Source organism: Stigmatopora argus, chromosome 12, assembly GCF_051989625.1.
Source record: "Stigmatopora argus isolate UIUO_Sarg chromosome 12, RoL_Sarg_1.0, whole genome shotgun sequence".
Classification (NCBI taxonomy): domain Eukaryota; kingdom Metazoa; phylum Chordata; class Actinopteri; order Syngnathiformes; family Syngnathidae; genus Stigmatopora; species Stigmatopora argus.
Window position 1 is genome coordinate 10,998,428 of NC_135398.1, and position 14,402 is coordinate 11,012,829.

Below are 14,402 nucleotides of genomic sequence, written 5' to 3' on the forward strand. Positions count from 1 at the left end.
AGCTCGAGTAGCTCTTTTTTTTTTACATACTTTGTTTACTGCAGCTTATTATCTCATAACATGGTTTGCAATAATTTTGTCTTAACCAAGTGGTGAGCAATATTACTAGTATAATTCATATTTAGGGGACTACAATAATAGAAGAACACATGAAGGGAACCTTCACAATTCCAGAGAACCAATAAGTAAGGTTGGATTTGTAGTGAGGAAAAAACTCATCAAGCCAGGATGAGCACACACACTTTAAATAGTCGGTGGTAATGTCAAGATGGGTAACATATAGGAAAATTGTAGAACGGGCATCTGCTGCACTCTTGTGGAATAGATTGGTATACATCTTAAAGTCTTAATTGTACACCAAGAAACAGGCACAATACTCTTGGCATGGCCCAATCTTACAAAATGTTATAGGTGGCCTACTACACATGGCCCATATGTAAAAGAAATAGACTTATCAGTGTTTGACTTGCCTGAAGAAGTTATGGAGGTTTTTGAAGTTGACATAGTAGGTCGAATTTATTAAATTATGAAGAGACAATTAGCAACCATGCTGGAGAAGACAGCTTTCCGGCCATCAACTCAAGTCATAGGCCAATTTATCAAAGAATGACCTTGTGATGGGACTGCCATCCTTCACTTCAGTGATAATTAGATATGTCATGTCTGCAGGGGGGAAACAATTGACACATTGTGTATTTTTAACAGCATAAATATTTTTTGTATACATCAAAATGGGTAAACTCAAAAAAAATACCTTTGAATACATCAAACGTAAAGTTCAACTGATATAACTTTGAGTTTTATTGCAAAAATCAAGTACAGATGTATTAGGTGAAATAATTTTCATGTGCGGCCTGGTGCGTAAGTGGTTAGCGCGTCAGCTTCGCAGTTCTGGAGTCGTGGGTTCAAATCCAGGTTGGTCCACCTGTATGGGCCTGTCTGGATTTCTTCTGGGTACTCTGGTTTAGGTCAAGGTATGAGTGTGAGTATGAATGGTTGTCAATCAAATTGTGCCCTGCGGTCGGGTGGCCACTGATTCAGGGTGTCCCCCGCCTCTGGCCTGAAGTCAGCTGGTATAGGCTCCAGCACCCCCGCGACACTAGTGAGGATAAAGCAGTTCAGAAAATGAATGAATAACTTTTGTAGGAAACGTTTTTTAAAATATAGCACCATCTGTTGGATTTGGTAAGGGACCTCCCCTTATATAATTGTCATTGATGGAGGGTGGGGGGTACTACCGATTTTTATGGGTACGCAAAAATCCTATCTGATTTTTATTTTTTATTTTTAAGAAAACCTGTTTTATGTATGCCCTGCTATTGGGTGGACACCAATTCAGGGTGTGCGACCAATTCAGGGTGAGCGGTTCGGAAAATTGATGTTTTATGTAATGTCACAAAATTGGTTTGTTTGCGACACTTTTGAGAACCGTGGGAGCAACGCGGGTGCCGGCCAGTTGAGTGGCGGGGAGGGGGAACTGCCTGGGCGGGCGATGAGCACCGTCAGTGACCGTCAGCTTCACGCCGACTACACATTAGCCAACGAGACACAGCGGGAACCTTCCATCGGGGTCGGGGGGGAGAAGGACGCCGGGGCCGATACATGACGAGTGACGGGTACTGCTGTTCGGGGACTTTCTATCTATAACACGTCCGAAGCGGCGCACATTAAAAAAAACATTATTTTTTTACGTTTGTAATATTTAAACGTGATTGACTTCTCCGGGGAGGCTAGCTAGCTAGCTAGCCAGCCGCCATCTCCCCTATCGTATTCGGGAGCGACTGGGCCCTGTGTCTTCCGCCATGGGCAACGCTGCCACAGCCAAGAAGGGCAACGAGCTAGAGAGCGGTAAGTCTGGCTTATATTCGTTTTCGAGCGGGTTTTATTTATTATATTAGGAACCTTGAATGTGGAGCTAGTTAGCCTAGCCTAGCGGCGCCACCAATGTTCTGTAATGTCCAGGGAAGAGGCCCACCTGTCACCCGTCACTGTAGATTAAAATAACAAACAGATTCTCTACAGCTTCATGTTGTACCTTTTGTGTGATATTTCCGTTGTTGTGTTCAAATTGTTGTGCTGACAAAAGCTAGTCACAACAAGATCCGTTTAGTACTGAAAGTAAACCACCCCAGCCTGATCAACGTCTTCGTTGAACAAGCAGAAAAGACAACAACAACAACAAAAAGAGTCTCTTTACGAAGAAACCTATCCCTGTTATTTCAAAGACGCCAATGGTGGCAACCCCTTAGTATCTCTCATTTGTATGTGTGTTTTGGCACGTCATGTTGGCGTGCAATACATGCTTCATCATCTCTCGTGTTATAAATGCATAACAGCACCCCAACACACTTACACACACTAGTAATTGCCATGAAATAGTCATAATCTTCCAGTGGATCTGCCCCTGGAGGTTCCTGCACATTTATTTTTATTCTGGGCTACATAAACAAAGCTCACTGCAAAGCTGTGACCAAATATGGCCAAAAATGGACAAATGCCGTGTCATTATATTCATGTCCGTTCTGCAGTTTGTCACCCCCGATTCTAGCAGCAAGGTTCATCATTTGGCGGGCACAGAAGTCGTCATCGACCAAGTTGGCTCCTCATTGGGATAAGAAGCATTACAAGCTTTGAAAGCTTTGACGTAACCCGGCCCAGACGGGTCGGCGTGAGCGTGCTCTTGTGCTCTCACGTGTTCAACATTAGGACTAAATATTTCTCTGTGCACGCTTCTAACAGCAAATAAGTTTTATGGTTTAATTGTGTGTGACAGATGTCAAATCTTCCAACTATGCCCATACATACCTATGCCTGATTTAATGGAGGCGTATTCTCTGGGGTTTAAAATAGGCAGTAGCTCCTTAGCCGGTAACCGGTCAAATAGTCCCAGGGGCTATTTAGCCGGTAACCTATTATTTAACATTGAGTGAATAGGGGATTTTCTAAACCATTCAACCAATCTTATTGATATTTGCTGTGCTATTGCCAATTGATAGATTTTAACATTAGGTGAAAAGGGATTTAATGACTATTATTTAGGCAGTGGCTCCGTAGCCGTAGTTTCTTACTATCTACCCCACACAGAATTCTTACCGGCTAAATAGCCATTAGGGGCCATATAGGCTATTTGACCGGTTACCGGCTAAGTAGCCACTGCCTTTAAAATAACAATGCAATGTTACTAAAGTGATGGAATAAGGAAAATGGAGTTGGATAGGATTAACATGTGCAATGAATTCAGAATTTATGAAATTGTTTGGCGGAACATTTTATAGGCTTTAAAAAACGCACTCAAAAAACAATTCCCAACTGGCCACAGTTTGGCTTTTAAGACTCAGGAGAAGATGATGGTGGTGCACAGCCATGGGGCAGAACTTTCAAACATTGCATACTAATTTTGCGCTACCAAGTATACTAGATTGTGGTGCCAAAGAAATGACTAGAAATGAAGCTATGAGAGTATACTCATGATGCCTGGAAAAAGTCTGGAAACTGTCTCTTGTTTTCTTCCCAAAATGATGTTGCAATGAGGCTATAAAACAGCATAAAATCAGGTTTTCATTTTTGAGGAATTAAATCAAATTTTACAAGATTAAATGTCAATTTAGTGGCAAACATCTGGGATTGTAATATTCCACATTTTTTGTATAGTTTTTTTTTTATTTTTAGAAGCAAGAACAAATTATGGATTTAACACATCTGGCTCCTTTATGGTAGCTAATCGTGTGCGGTCGATTGGTCGCCGGTCTTTTGGTCGCCCGGACCGCGACAACGGGCGACCAAAAGACCGGCGACAAAACAAGGTAAAACAACATGGTCTACGCATCAATAAAAGCCAACAATGGCCATGAGCAGTTTCACTGAACCGATGTGTGAGTGTACGTATAAGAGTTTGTATGCACATGCGTTGTCCCTTTAAGAAGCTACGTCCGTCAGGATCTTAACAAGTTCTCCAACAAAAAACAATAAAAGTCCGGGAAATTTGGAGCTTTTCTTTAGCCTAATAATGACTATGGCATTAAGTATGACTAAATAGTAATTCGCAGTTTGTATTTAGGGAATTTGAGCAACGATTTAAATGGTACTTATCAATAACCTTCCGGGCGACCAAAAGACCGGCGACCAATCGACCTAGCTAATACCTTGTACTGGTCAAGCTAATTAAGCTGTTGCAGATTTTTTAGTCTCTCTGACAAGGCCACCTGGTAACCTCCATTGCTGAATACACACAAGATTACCTTGTGTTTACTGCACTTATGGAGCTTGAACACATGACACAGTCGCAGTGGATTACCAAGTTGACATCATTCATCATCATACCTATCAACCTCGGCCAATTGCTCCCATTATTAATGATTGCAATTCCCCTTATGGAGTTGCTGTTGTCACCACATAATGTATGTGATGTTTGTTGTGTTATTTGTTTACATAACTCTTGTCTTCCTTCTCTTTTTCTTTCTTCTGTATCATTCCATCCATGGGGTGGTGGGGGATTGTTCCTGTGAAAAAAAATAACACCCCCGGTGATCAATAGAGACGTTCGGTATGCACAAAAAAACTTGAGCCTGCAAATTTTGGGTGCGGGTTTCATTGTGCGAAACTTGCTCAATGTGCTTGCTGTTATTGCGTGCTTTGATAATAAGTGTTTTTTTGTTTTGTTTTTGTTGTCGCTCACGTTCTCTCAATCTGGATATCTGCTGTGTTTGCCATGCATCGGTTTGTCTTTGCTTACAATTCTGTTTATTAGCCTTTCCCTTTAAAAAAGTGATGCTCCAAGAGAAACTTGTCCTTTTATAATTTTTGTTTTTCCCTTGACTTGAGGCTACTAAATAACTTACAACCCAGTTATTTACTTGGCATGTATCACTCTTGTTGCCTGTCTTGTTTTATTTCTTCCCTTGTGTTTGTGTCATGTAAATAATATCCAGATGAGAGTTGACCTTATAATTCTATTTACCTTTGCCACTCTGATGCCCTACATTTTTACCAATCTTACCTAAAAAAAGGCAAACACCATTTTTATTGCACAGAGAATTAATACTATTTCTCTCTTCTCTCTTTAGTAAAAGAGTTTCTAGCCAAAGCCAAAGAAGACTTCTTACGGAAATGGGAATGTCCACCACAGGTTAGAATGCTGTTTATAATAAATAAATCAATACATTCCAGTAAGTGTCTAACAGGCTTTTTTTTCTACCTGCAGAGCACAACGTGCCTAGATGACTTTGACAGATTAAAGACTCTGGGCACTGGCTCATTTGGAAGGGTCATGCTTGTGAAACACAAAGGAACAGAGCAGTACTTTGCCATGAAGATACTGGACAAGCAGAAGGTCTGTTTTCTAGACACACCAGTTTTGAATGCTCGCTTTCGATGGACTGTGTTTACACTGTTGGTTCAGATGAATTGACATGAATCAGCGGATACGTTCTCAAATTGAATAGAAATAACATTTAGGACATTAAACTGCCAGTCATTTCATGACTTGTTTGTTCTTGTTCTGGTTAGGTGGTGAAACTTAAACAAATAGAACACACTTTAAACGAGAAGAGAATATTACAAGCCGTCAGCTTCCCCTTTCTTGTTAAACTCGAGTACGCATTCAAGGTAATATATCTTTTATGCCACTCATTTGGGAATTAATAGAAGAAATATCAAAGTGTGTAATGTGTTATTTTAGGACAACTCCAATTTGTACATGGTGATGGAGTATGTTCCCGGAGGCGAGATGTTCTCGCATTTAAGACGAATTGGGAGGTTCAGGTAAGGTCCTCAGAGGAATGAGCCCTCATTTCAAGTCTTTGTTTTATTTTGATGAGTGTTTTCACAAGGTTTGCCCTCCCCTCCGTTTCCTTTTCAGCGAGCCGCACGCGCGCTTCTACGCCGCCCAGATCGTGCTAACATTTGAGTACCTCCATTCACTCGATCTCATTTACAGAGATCTAAAACCCGAGAACCTTCTCATCGACCACCACGGCTACATTCAGGTGAGCCACGTGCCCGACGATACGTCACGGCGGCTCCTTTGTGGCTCCAATTCCCTCATGCGCCACGTTGACTCTTTTCAGGTGACAGACTTTGGATTTGCCAAGCGAGTAAAAGGCCGAACTTGGACATTATGCGGCACACCGGAATACCTGGCCCCAGAAATCATTCTCAGCAAAGTAAAATTCTCAGCCGTTTTAGATCTGTTTGCAAAATCTCTCCCCATTTATTTATACATATTTATACGTGTGAGTGCATAAGAGTTTGTATGTACATGCGTTGTCCCTTTAAGAAGCTACGTCAGTCAGGGTCTTAACAAGTTCTCCAACAAAACACAAAAGTATGAGAAATTTGGAGCTTTTCTTTAGCCTAATAATTAATAGGGCATTAAGTATGACTAAATAATAATTCGCAGTTTGTATTTAGGGAATTTGAGCAACGATTTAAATGGTAATTATGAATAACCTTCCGGGCGACCAAAAGACCGGCGACTAAATGACCGGCGAGTAAAAGACCGGCGACCAAACGACCGAGTACCCCAAGAGCGCTTGTTGTGAACCATCTTGAGAAGCCGATGCTTCCCAAAACAATCCACACACAGTTCGATGTGAACCATCTTGATGCTTCCGAAAACAATTCACAGTTCTCTTGATGCGAACCATAGTCATTACTTTTGCAAGAGATGTATTAAAATGACTTTTTTAATGTTAATAAGCTAAGTTAAAGCAAAGCATTCTTCATTGCAAGCAAATATATAATAATGTAACAATAATAAACCTAACAAGCAGTTAAGGTCATCATTACATATATTTTATTGGAGGATTTTTGGATCCAGATGGCACTCAACAAGTAGTTGTTTGTTTTTGATCTTGTCACTCATTTTGTGTGATTTCGCTTTCAGGGCTACAACAAAGCTGTGGACTGGTGGGCCTTAGGGGTCCTCATTTATGAAATGGCTGCCGGCTACCCTCCGTTCTTTGCAGACCAACCCATTCAGATCTATGAGAAAATAGTCTCTGGGAAGGTAGGATTGATTGTCAGTCTCCAGTAAAGTTGCTTTGTTTTTTATGTTGACGTGTAACAGATTTCTTCTGTCTTTTCAGGTGCGCTTCCCTTCCCACTTCAGCTCAGACTTGAAGGATCTGCTGAGGAACCTGCTGCAGGTGGACCTGACCAAACGCTTTGGAAACCTGAAAAACGGCGTCAACGACATCAAGGGCCACAAGTGGTTCGCCACAACGGATTGGATCGCAATCTACGAGAGGAAGGCAAGACCATAGCGGCGGTGCTCATGGAAAACTTTAAACGAATATGTTATTGATTGTTTTGCTTCGACCATTTGTTTGCTGTGACAGGTGGAGGCGCCGTTTATACCCAAGTGCAGAGGCCCCGGCGATACTAGCAACTTTGACGATTACGACGAAGAGGAGATACGTGTTTCCGTCACGGAAAAATGTGTGAAGGAGTTTGCCGAGTTTTAGGAACGTCACATGCGACCACGGGATACGTCAGGGAAATAAAGGGATCTTTGCACTCTTTTGAGGACTTGAAAATTAAGCAGAGACCACTTTTCCTCCCCTCGTCTTATCCTTCCCACCTGTTCAACACAGCTCGGTGACGTTGCCATGATGTTTTGGTGCCGAAAACCTCTCACTGTCACCTACACCTGCGTATTATAGCAGACTTGCCACCTTTGCTTTTTCTTTACTTTTTATTTTGTTCTTTTTAAAGGAGGTCGTCATTGTCAACCCCTTTTTAAATGGACAAACAGTAAGATGACAAAAAGGGATGGTCTCATTTGCGTTCATAGTCCAACTTTGAGAGGTAGCATTTGTCATTTTTCGTGTTTGGTATGATACCGTTTACCCTCGGTTTTCCTAAACCCAGGCGCTGAGAATTAGCAAACTTGTTGCATTGTTACATGTTATTTGTTACTCTTTTTTTTTTCCCCGATTGTGTCATAGTTTTCTTTGTTTTTTTTCTCCTAATTTTTGGTGTACTTATAGACACCATTTGTTACAATACAATGTGATTGATGACTGACATTTTACGAGTGGATTTTAAAAACAATTTTGTCTAAAACTTGAGAAGGTCAATGTGAATAGTTTTGGAGCTTTGCGTGGTAAGTAAAACCTTGATGAAAAAATTGAAGACTGAAAATTTATGATGAAACCGCAGCTCAATTTTGTTACTGCCTGTGAAAGATTGTTTTTGTTTTGTTTATTTTATGGAAGAATGTGGGTTGCAAAGTTATTAGGCGTGCATTTTTGGATGCTTTGATTTTAAGGTACTGTTTTTTCTCACCCATACACTGACTATATGAAGAACATTTTGCATCACACGTAACCAACCCCGTTATTGTTCAATTCATTACATTATATGTATATGCATTGTTTCATATGTTTTATTTATACACATTAGAGATGCTATTAAAATTTATTTTTAAAATTGCTGATATGTGCGAGTGTCCTTGCCTTACCTTATCAGTGTATTCATTTGAAAATCATAAATCCTAACTTGTCATATAGTGCTTTATTTGTGTACTCTCGGGCTCCGTAAGCCTGTCCTGTATAAGCATTATGGGTAATGTAGTCTAACGCTGTGCACGTGTCTTCTTTCCTTGACCCAGTGAAAACATGGCAGGTTTGGAGCTGTTGTCTGACCAAGGATACCGTCTGGATGGACGCAAAGCCAGCGAGCTTCGCAAGGTTCAAGCGCGCATGGGTGTGTTCGGCCAGGCTGACGGCTCGGCGTATTTAGAGCAAGGAAACACTAAAGCTCTGGCAGTTGTGTACGGTCCGCACGAAGTAAGTAGCACTAAAAGTTAGCCTGATGCTAACTTATGCCAATCAAAATACCATGTCGTATTTGACCATAGTTATGTCAACCTTTATGTTAACCTTTGCCTTGAATAAGATACTGAATTTAATTGTTAGCATAAAATCATAAATGAAACGTGTGAAATTTGATATTCGACGATATCACTAGGGCGATAAATATTTTTCCATTTTATAGTTACTCTGTAAACATACATCGTACATTTACACTTAATAAGCACTGTTATAAATTTAATTGTAATGTAACTTTAATTTTAATAACACTGTACAGTGATGTTTGTGAAAAAGTAACTATAGATTTAGTATAAAGGTAACTTTAATTTTTATAACACTGTACAGTGATGTTTGTGAAAAAAATAACTAGATTTAGTATTAATGTACATAACTATAGCCTTCAAACCATGTCATGAGAAAAACACATGAAATAACCACAACTGTCTTATTAATATTTGTAATGCAATTATATATGTGTACTACATGTATATATATTAGAACATGGTAACAGAAAAATAGGGACAACGTTGCTGTAAGAACTAAAGATGTGAGCCAATATGTTGACAATTACACCATGTCTCCCCTCAGATGCGAAGCTCCCGCAGTCGAATCCTTCAAGACCGGGCTGTCATCAACTGCCAATACAGTATGGCCACTTTCAGCACATCAGAGAGGAAGAGGAGACCGCACGGCGATCGCAAGTCCACTGAGATGAGCCTCCACCTCAAACAGACATTCGAAGCCGCTGTGATGACGCAGCTCTACCCGCGCTCTCAGATAGACATTTACGTCAAGGTAATTGTATTGCTGGGCAAAGTTCTTTTTTTATTATAGTGAATGCTTTCCAACTGAATCAGAGTGAGAATCTTTAAAAGCGATTCAACAAAATCCATTTTCCTCACCAGATTCTTCAGTCGGACGGAGGCAACTACAGCGTGTGCGTGAACGCCGCCACCTTAGCCGTGATAGACGCCGGCATCCCCATGCTGGACTATGTGTGCGCCTCCACCGTGGGCTTCGTGGACGAAACGGCGCTCGCCGACTTGTGCTATGCGGAGGAGACCGGTGGCGTGAGCTCCTTGGCGCTGGCGCTGCTCCCGCGCAGCGGGCAGATTGCCCTGGTGCAGATGGACGCCAGGTTGCATCAAGACCACCTCGAGGCTATGATGGAGGCTGCCATGACAGCTTGCAAAGGTGTGAGCAAGGTGCTAGACCAGGTTGTGCGTCAGCATCTCCAAGAGGCTACGCCGGGCACTGAAGACTGATATTTGCACTCAATTATTTTCAAACTTCCATATTGGACTTTTCAGGACTAAAAACCAGTATACAATCTATTTTCCCAGTTCATGATCCCCTCACGACAATAATTGACCTTGTACATTATTTTGTAAATTTGACAACAAAAGAAATCTGCTTTCTATGATGTTGTGTTGGTTGTTATATTTTACAGGATTATTTACATATTGTGGTGTAATCCATGCCTTAATCAGAGTTGTGTTTATATCTGAGGTTAATTTACCATCTGTTAGTGTAACGATAAATTACCAAGAAAAGTTTGAAGCTCATCTCCATCGAGATATGTCAAATAGAAACATATTGCTTTTAATCATGTTTTAGTAATTTCGCTTAGTAAAATCTTTAAAAATATATATTTTTCAGTTTTGTACCAACAGTAATTAGTAGTTTTCTTTTCAAAAACCTATACCACATAATACATATGTAACTTTTTTTTATTGTTTCAGGGTGGAAATAATTTATATTATTAACTGACGGATTGCATTTTTAAAATTAATTACTTATTAATTTGTGTTTGGGAATGATTCAACGGATATCCACGGTCGATTACCGGAGGTGGTTTCGTTGTATTACAGTTTCGGGTTGAAACAACCTATAAATGCAGGGCAGTTCACGGGATAACTAACTCGTCGCCATGTTGTGACAGAGCTTTACATGGTTTTGATTGAGGCTGAATAATATTCGGCAAATGTTAAAATTATTTCTAGATTCGCAGTAAAATCTCTGCGTCTCTGACGTTAATTACTAAGCAGATCCTTTGAAAATCGACCTATCCGTAGTCATTCCAATACACGATCCTTGACTTAACTTTATAGCGCATTTGATTCTTAAAATGGCCAACAAATGACAACAACCGTCCCCGTTGACTCACAAGGTATCAGACATCTAGTGTCACACAACATTTAAAATGTGTTCATGTACTTCCCGTGACGGCGTATTTGACCGGCATTTACACTAGAAAAAGGTAATTTGTTCATACTACAGGTCTCACTACTACACAAAATAAATGAACGAATTATGTATCGTAATCGGACTAGTAAAAACACTTTAGGCGAAGTGATCTAGTGACTCAGGTGCATCATAAATGACCGTATCTGTCAAAAGACGCAGTGCAAGCAGGTGTGGGGGATGTATTGAAAAAGAAAATCAAATATACCGTCTGTGTTGTAATTCATTGTATTTATATAATGTGCATGTGTATGCTTTATGCAGAACTCATCCCAAAGAAACAACATGGGACTCCTCTCCGATCCCAACAGAAGACAGGCACTGGTCAGCTTGCTCACTCGCCTTAATGGTCCAATCTGGTGTGTACATGGTTTTATTCCCAATTCCTTATGACATTTACATTAACAAAACTTCATTTTTAAGTGTAGGGACACATCTTTAAAGCATTGTCTTAAATGGGCACTTGGAGTAAAACAAATTGAAGCCATTTTTGTTGTTGTTGCATTCTACATGGCTCAGAGAATCAATGATGGCCCTTTTTATTTGATTTTAAAAAATCCAAATATCATGTCATAATGTTTTATGGTTAAATCTTTAACGTTATTCGGCGTAGAGACACAATGATAAGGCCCATTTATTTTTGTGTTCCAAATTGGGATGAATTATGTGGATTCTAATTGTTTTAAGGCACATTTCATTCGGTTTTTATTCATTCATTTTCAGAACCGTTTATCCTCACAAGGGTCCTCTGGGGGGTGCTCAATTAAGAGTGTTCAAGCAGGCTACCATGCATGTTTTGGGATGTGGGAGGAAACCGTAGTACCCGGAGAAAACCCACGTGGGATCGAACCCTTGACCCCAGAACTGTGAGGCTGATGTGCTTACCACTTTCCAACGGGCCGCTCAATTTTTAATTATTTTTTAAAATCAAATGTTAAGTGCTTAGTCTTTATGACATGAACATCATGTACTTTATTTACATTTGACCTGACAAATTAACCTGGCATCATCATCAAAGTAACTTTATATTTTACATAAGTAATATAGTATGTAAACAATAATCTATCATAATGAAAAAATATATCTACTTATTATTTGTAATCATTCATCAACACTTTGAATAGTTCTTACTAATGAAATCAACAATTGACCTAAACTAATCAAAGTAGCTTTGAACTTAGCAGTTCTGGGTCTTCTTTGTTGTTAACATAAAACTTGGGTCAATATACAACAAACCTGTGCGGATAGTTTTAAAAAAAAATGCCACAACAGGGCATGCGGGTTGGAATCACAAAAAGGTAAGGTTTATTTCCTCATAGAAGCACAATTTCAGTTTCAGTTAGTTTATGCTTGGGAAACCTTTGACATTGCCATTTGCCATTTCTACTGGTAAACGAGTAAAACTGGATTCAAATCATAAATATTTGTGGGAACAACTAAATAATGCCACATTTTCTACTTGTAGGTTGGAGCTACATATAATCTTTTGAAATGCTTTCAACAGCAGTCACAGTTTTAACTTGTTTGGAATTTAATGTCAACAAGTATATACATTTATTTACAACAAATCAAATCTCTTGTGATATCCAGTTCTAAAGCAACAATTTACATCAAGTCCTTTGCTACATTTATTATAATATAATTATTTTTTAAGCACAATATACAATAAAGTTGATATACTTTACATTGTAAATTAAATATTAAATATTGAAATTGATTAAATATTTTTTATAAATATTTTTTATATAAATTTATATGTAGGTCGCAATATTCAACTGTCATTTGTTTGCAAGCTTTCTGTGCAAGATATTGATTTCAAACTTTTAATTCTGTTTTTTTTAAAAAGTCCTTATGAACCTTTCATATGGCTTTAATGTTAGAATAGTTTTGTTAAAAAATGCTTTTTTGAGGGGCAATTCATTTTTTTCCTCCTTATTCCAATGTTGAGGTACCTTAAACCGATTGGCACGCAATAATGACAGGACGCGCTAGAGGTAAGATCTTGAGCTCGAGCCCGAACATAAGCTGCCAATCATTACTTCGGGTTCGGTTTACAAGATACGAAAATCCCCCAAAAAGTAAATGCATGTCCTTATTCGTTATTTTATTTGGAAAATATTGTCGTGGATGCATTGATTCTCACTTTAGAACATCACTATTGGACTCTCATTCTATCTCCCATAATGACAATAAAAGCATTCAATTCAATTGGCTGTCTCACAACAACCACTATAATTTTCTCTCATTTTTGTGTTTCCTCACCTTTCATACAAAATTGGGACACTTCGGCCAATTGTAAAGGGTTTAGTTGGTAGTTGTGTGAGGACCGTGGAACGAATGAGAGAATTTATGTATAAAGTACACCTCTACTTACGAAATGTTCAAATTACGAAAAAGTTCTGGAACCAATTAATTTCGTAAGTAGAGGTACGACTGTAAACGTTGCAAATGTGTATACGGTGTTGTTTAACTTGGAGTTCGTTACAAAAGACACACTTTAATCTGTTATCATAAACCACTCCTCCTCCTCCCCGACTGATTTTTTTGGGCTTGATCCTACCTTCTAGACCAGGGATGGCCAAACCGGTCCTCGAGGGCCGCTGTGGGTGCAGGTTTTTGTTCCAACCGATCCAGCACAGACATTTTGACCAATGAGATTTCTGAAGAAAACAAGAAGCACCTGACTGCAATCCACTGATTGCACTTGTAGGACACCCGATTGGTGAAAAGGTGTCATCTTGATGGGTTGGAATGAAAACCCGCACCCACTGCGGCTCTTTGTGGAATAGTTTGGACACCCCTGTTCTAGACGCTCGGTTGTAAAAATATGTGATTTGGATGTCCCTAATATAAACAACTAAATATGATATCATTGCGCTTTTGTCATCTTCCTCTCACCTGCAGTCTTGTCTGTTATTTGGCGGGAGTGGCATGGTTCATGGGTCTGGCCTTCGAACCGTTCACCCTGCGCACGGGCATGTCCGAGAACGCCATGGGATCCACCATGGTGGAGGAACATTTTCCGGCCGGGGAGAGGGCACTGGCTACCGGCAGGGAGTTTGGGGCAATGAAGATAAAAGCACTGTAAGTCAAATTTCATTGTTCTGACAGCTAGCTGACGGTTATCCTGAAACAAAAATCATTGGTGCGCAGTGGCATGCCGGTGGACTGGCTGGTGAAAACGATGCAGGATCGAGGCTTGGAAGTTTACACGCAGACGTTCTCTCGCACGCTTCCGTTCCCGGATGAAAACAAAGAGAGATTTGTAGTGTAACTTTTGTTGCATACGTGTGTGTGTGGGGCAAACCATCACAACAATTCACACTTGCCTTCTTTTTCCCCCGT

General features: G+C 39.9%; 3 protein-coding genes across 7 annotated transcripts in view; all 3 read left to right on the forward strand.

Annotated features, from left to right (window-relative positions):
• The window catches only part of prkacbb (protein kinase, cAMP-dependent, catalytic, beta b), a 37,977-nt gene extending 29,543 nt beyond the window's left edge, over positions 1-8,434 (forward strand). For 2 of the 5 annotated variants that reach the window (XM_077615318.1, XM_077615319.1), the window contains 9 exons: positions 5,064-5,125; positions 5,201-5,329; positions 5,506-5,604; positions 5,678-5,760; positions 5,858-5,984; positions 6,066-6,161; positions 6,884-7,006; positions 7,086-7,250; positions 7,338-8,434. In XM_077615318.1, coding sequence (XP_077471444.1) covers positions 5,267-5,329; positions 5,506-5,604; positions 5,678-5,760; positions 5,858-5,984; positions 6,066-6,161; positions 6,884-7,006; positions 7,086-7,250; positions 7,338-7,463 — 882 coding nt within the window. In that variant the 5' untranslated portion in view covers positions 5,064-5,125; positions 5,201-5,266 and the 3' untranslated portion in view covers positions 7,464-8,434. Of the gene's footprint in view, positions 1-1,516; positions 1,849-4,135; positions 4,544-5,063; positions 5,126-5,200; positions 5,330-5,505; positions 5,605-5,677; positions 5,761-5,857; positions 5,985-6,065; positions 6,162-6,883; positions 7,007-7,085; positions 7,251-7,337 lie in introns of those variants that run through there. The other 3 variants (XM_077615316.1, XM_077615317.1, XM_077615320.1) reach the window with 3 other exon arrangements.
• Positions 8,435-8,558: 124 nt separating this feature from the next.
• exosc4 (exosome component 4) lies at positions 8,559-10,236 on the forward strand. Its single transcript, XM_077615662.1, has 3 exons — positions 8,559-8,789; positions 9,402-9,608; positions 9,719-10,236. The coding sequence occupies exons 1-3, from the start codon at positions 8,619-8,621 to the stop codon at positions 10,076-10,078; spliced, it is 738 nt and encodes a 245-aa protein (XP_077471788.1). The 5' UTR covers positions 8,559-8,618; the 3' UTR covers positions 10,079-10,236.
• An 812-nt stretch (positions 10,237-11,048) lies between these two features.
• The window catches only part of gpaa1 (glycosylphosphatidylinositol anchor attachment 1), an 11,059-nt gene continuing 7,705 nt past the window's right edge, over positions 11,049-14,402 (forward strand). Inside the window, exons 1-4 of the mRNA XM_077615417.1 lie at positions 11,049-11,228; positions 11,322-11,416; positions 13,962-14,141; positions 14,211-14,322. Of these exons, the coding sequence (XP_077471543.1) occupies positions 11,343-11,416; positions 13,962-14,141; positions 14,211-14,322 (366 nt within the window). The 5' untranslated portion in view covers positions 11,049-11,228; positions 11,322-11,342. The remainder of the gene's footprint in view (positions 11,229-11,321; positions 11,417-13,961; positions 14,142-14,210; positions 14,323-14,402) is intronic.

What these genes read in the sequence shown, in the direction of transcription:
- exosc4 (XM_077615662.1), top strand. Translation starts at nt 8,619, where the DNA reads ATGGCAGGTTTGGAGCTGTTGTCTGACCAAGGATACCGTCTGGATGGA. An exon ending in TTGTGTACGGTCCGCACGAA is followed by an intron (nt 8,790 to 9,401) that starts GTAAGTAGCACT and finishes GTCTCCCCTCAG; the next exon opens with ATGCGAAGCTCCCGCAGTCG. An exon ending in AGATAGACATTTACGTCAAG is followed by an intron (nt 9,609 to 9,718) that starts GTAATTGTATTG and finishes TTTCCTCACCAG; the next exon opens with ATTCTTCAGTCGGACGGAGG.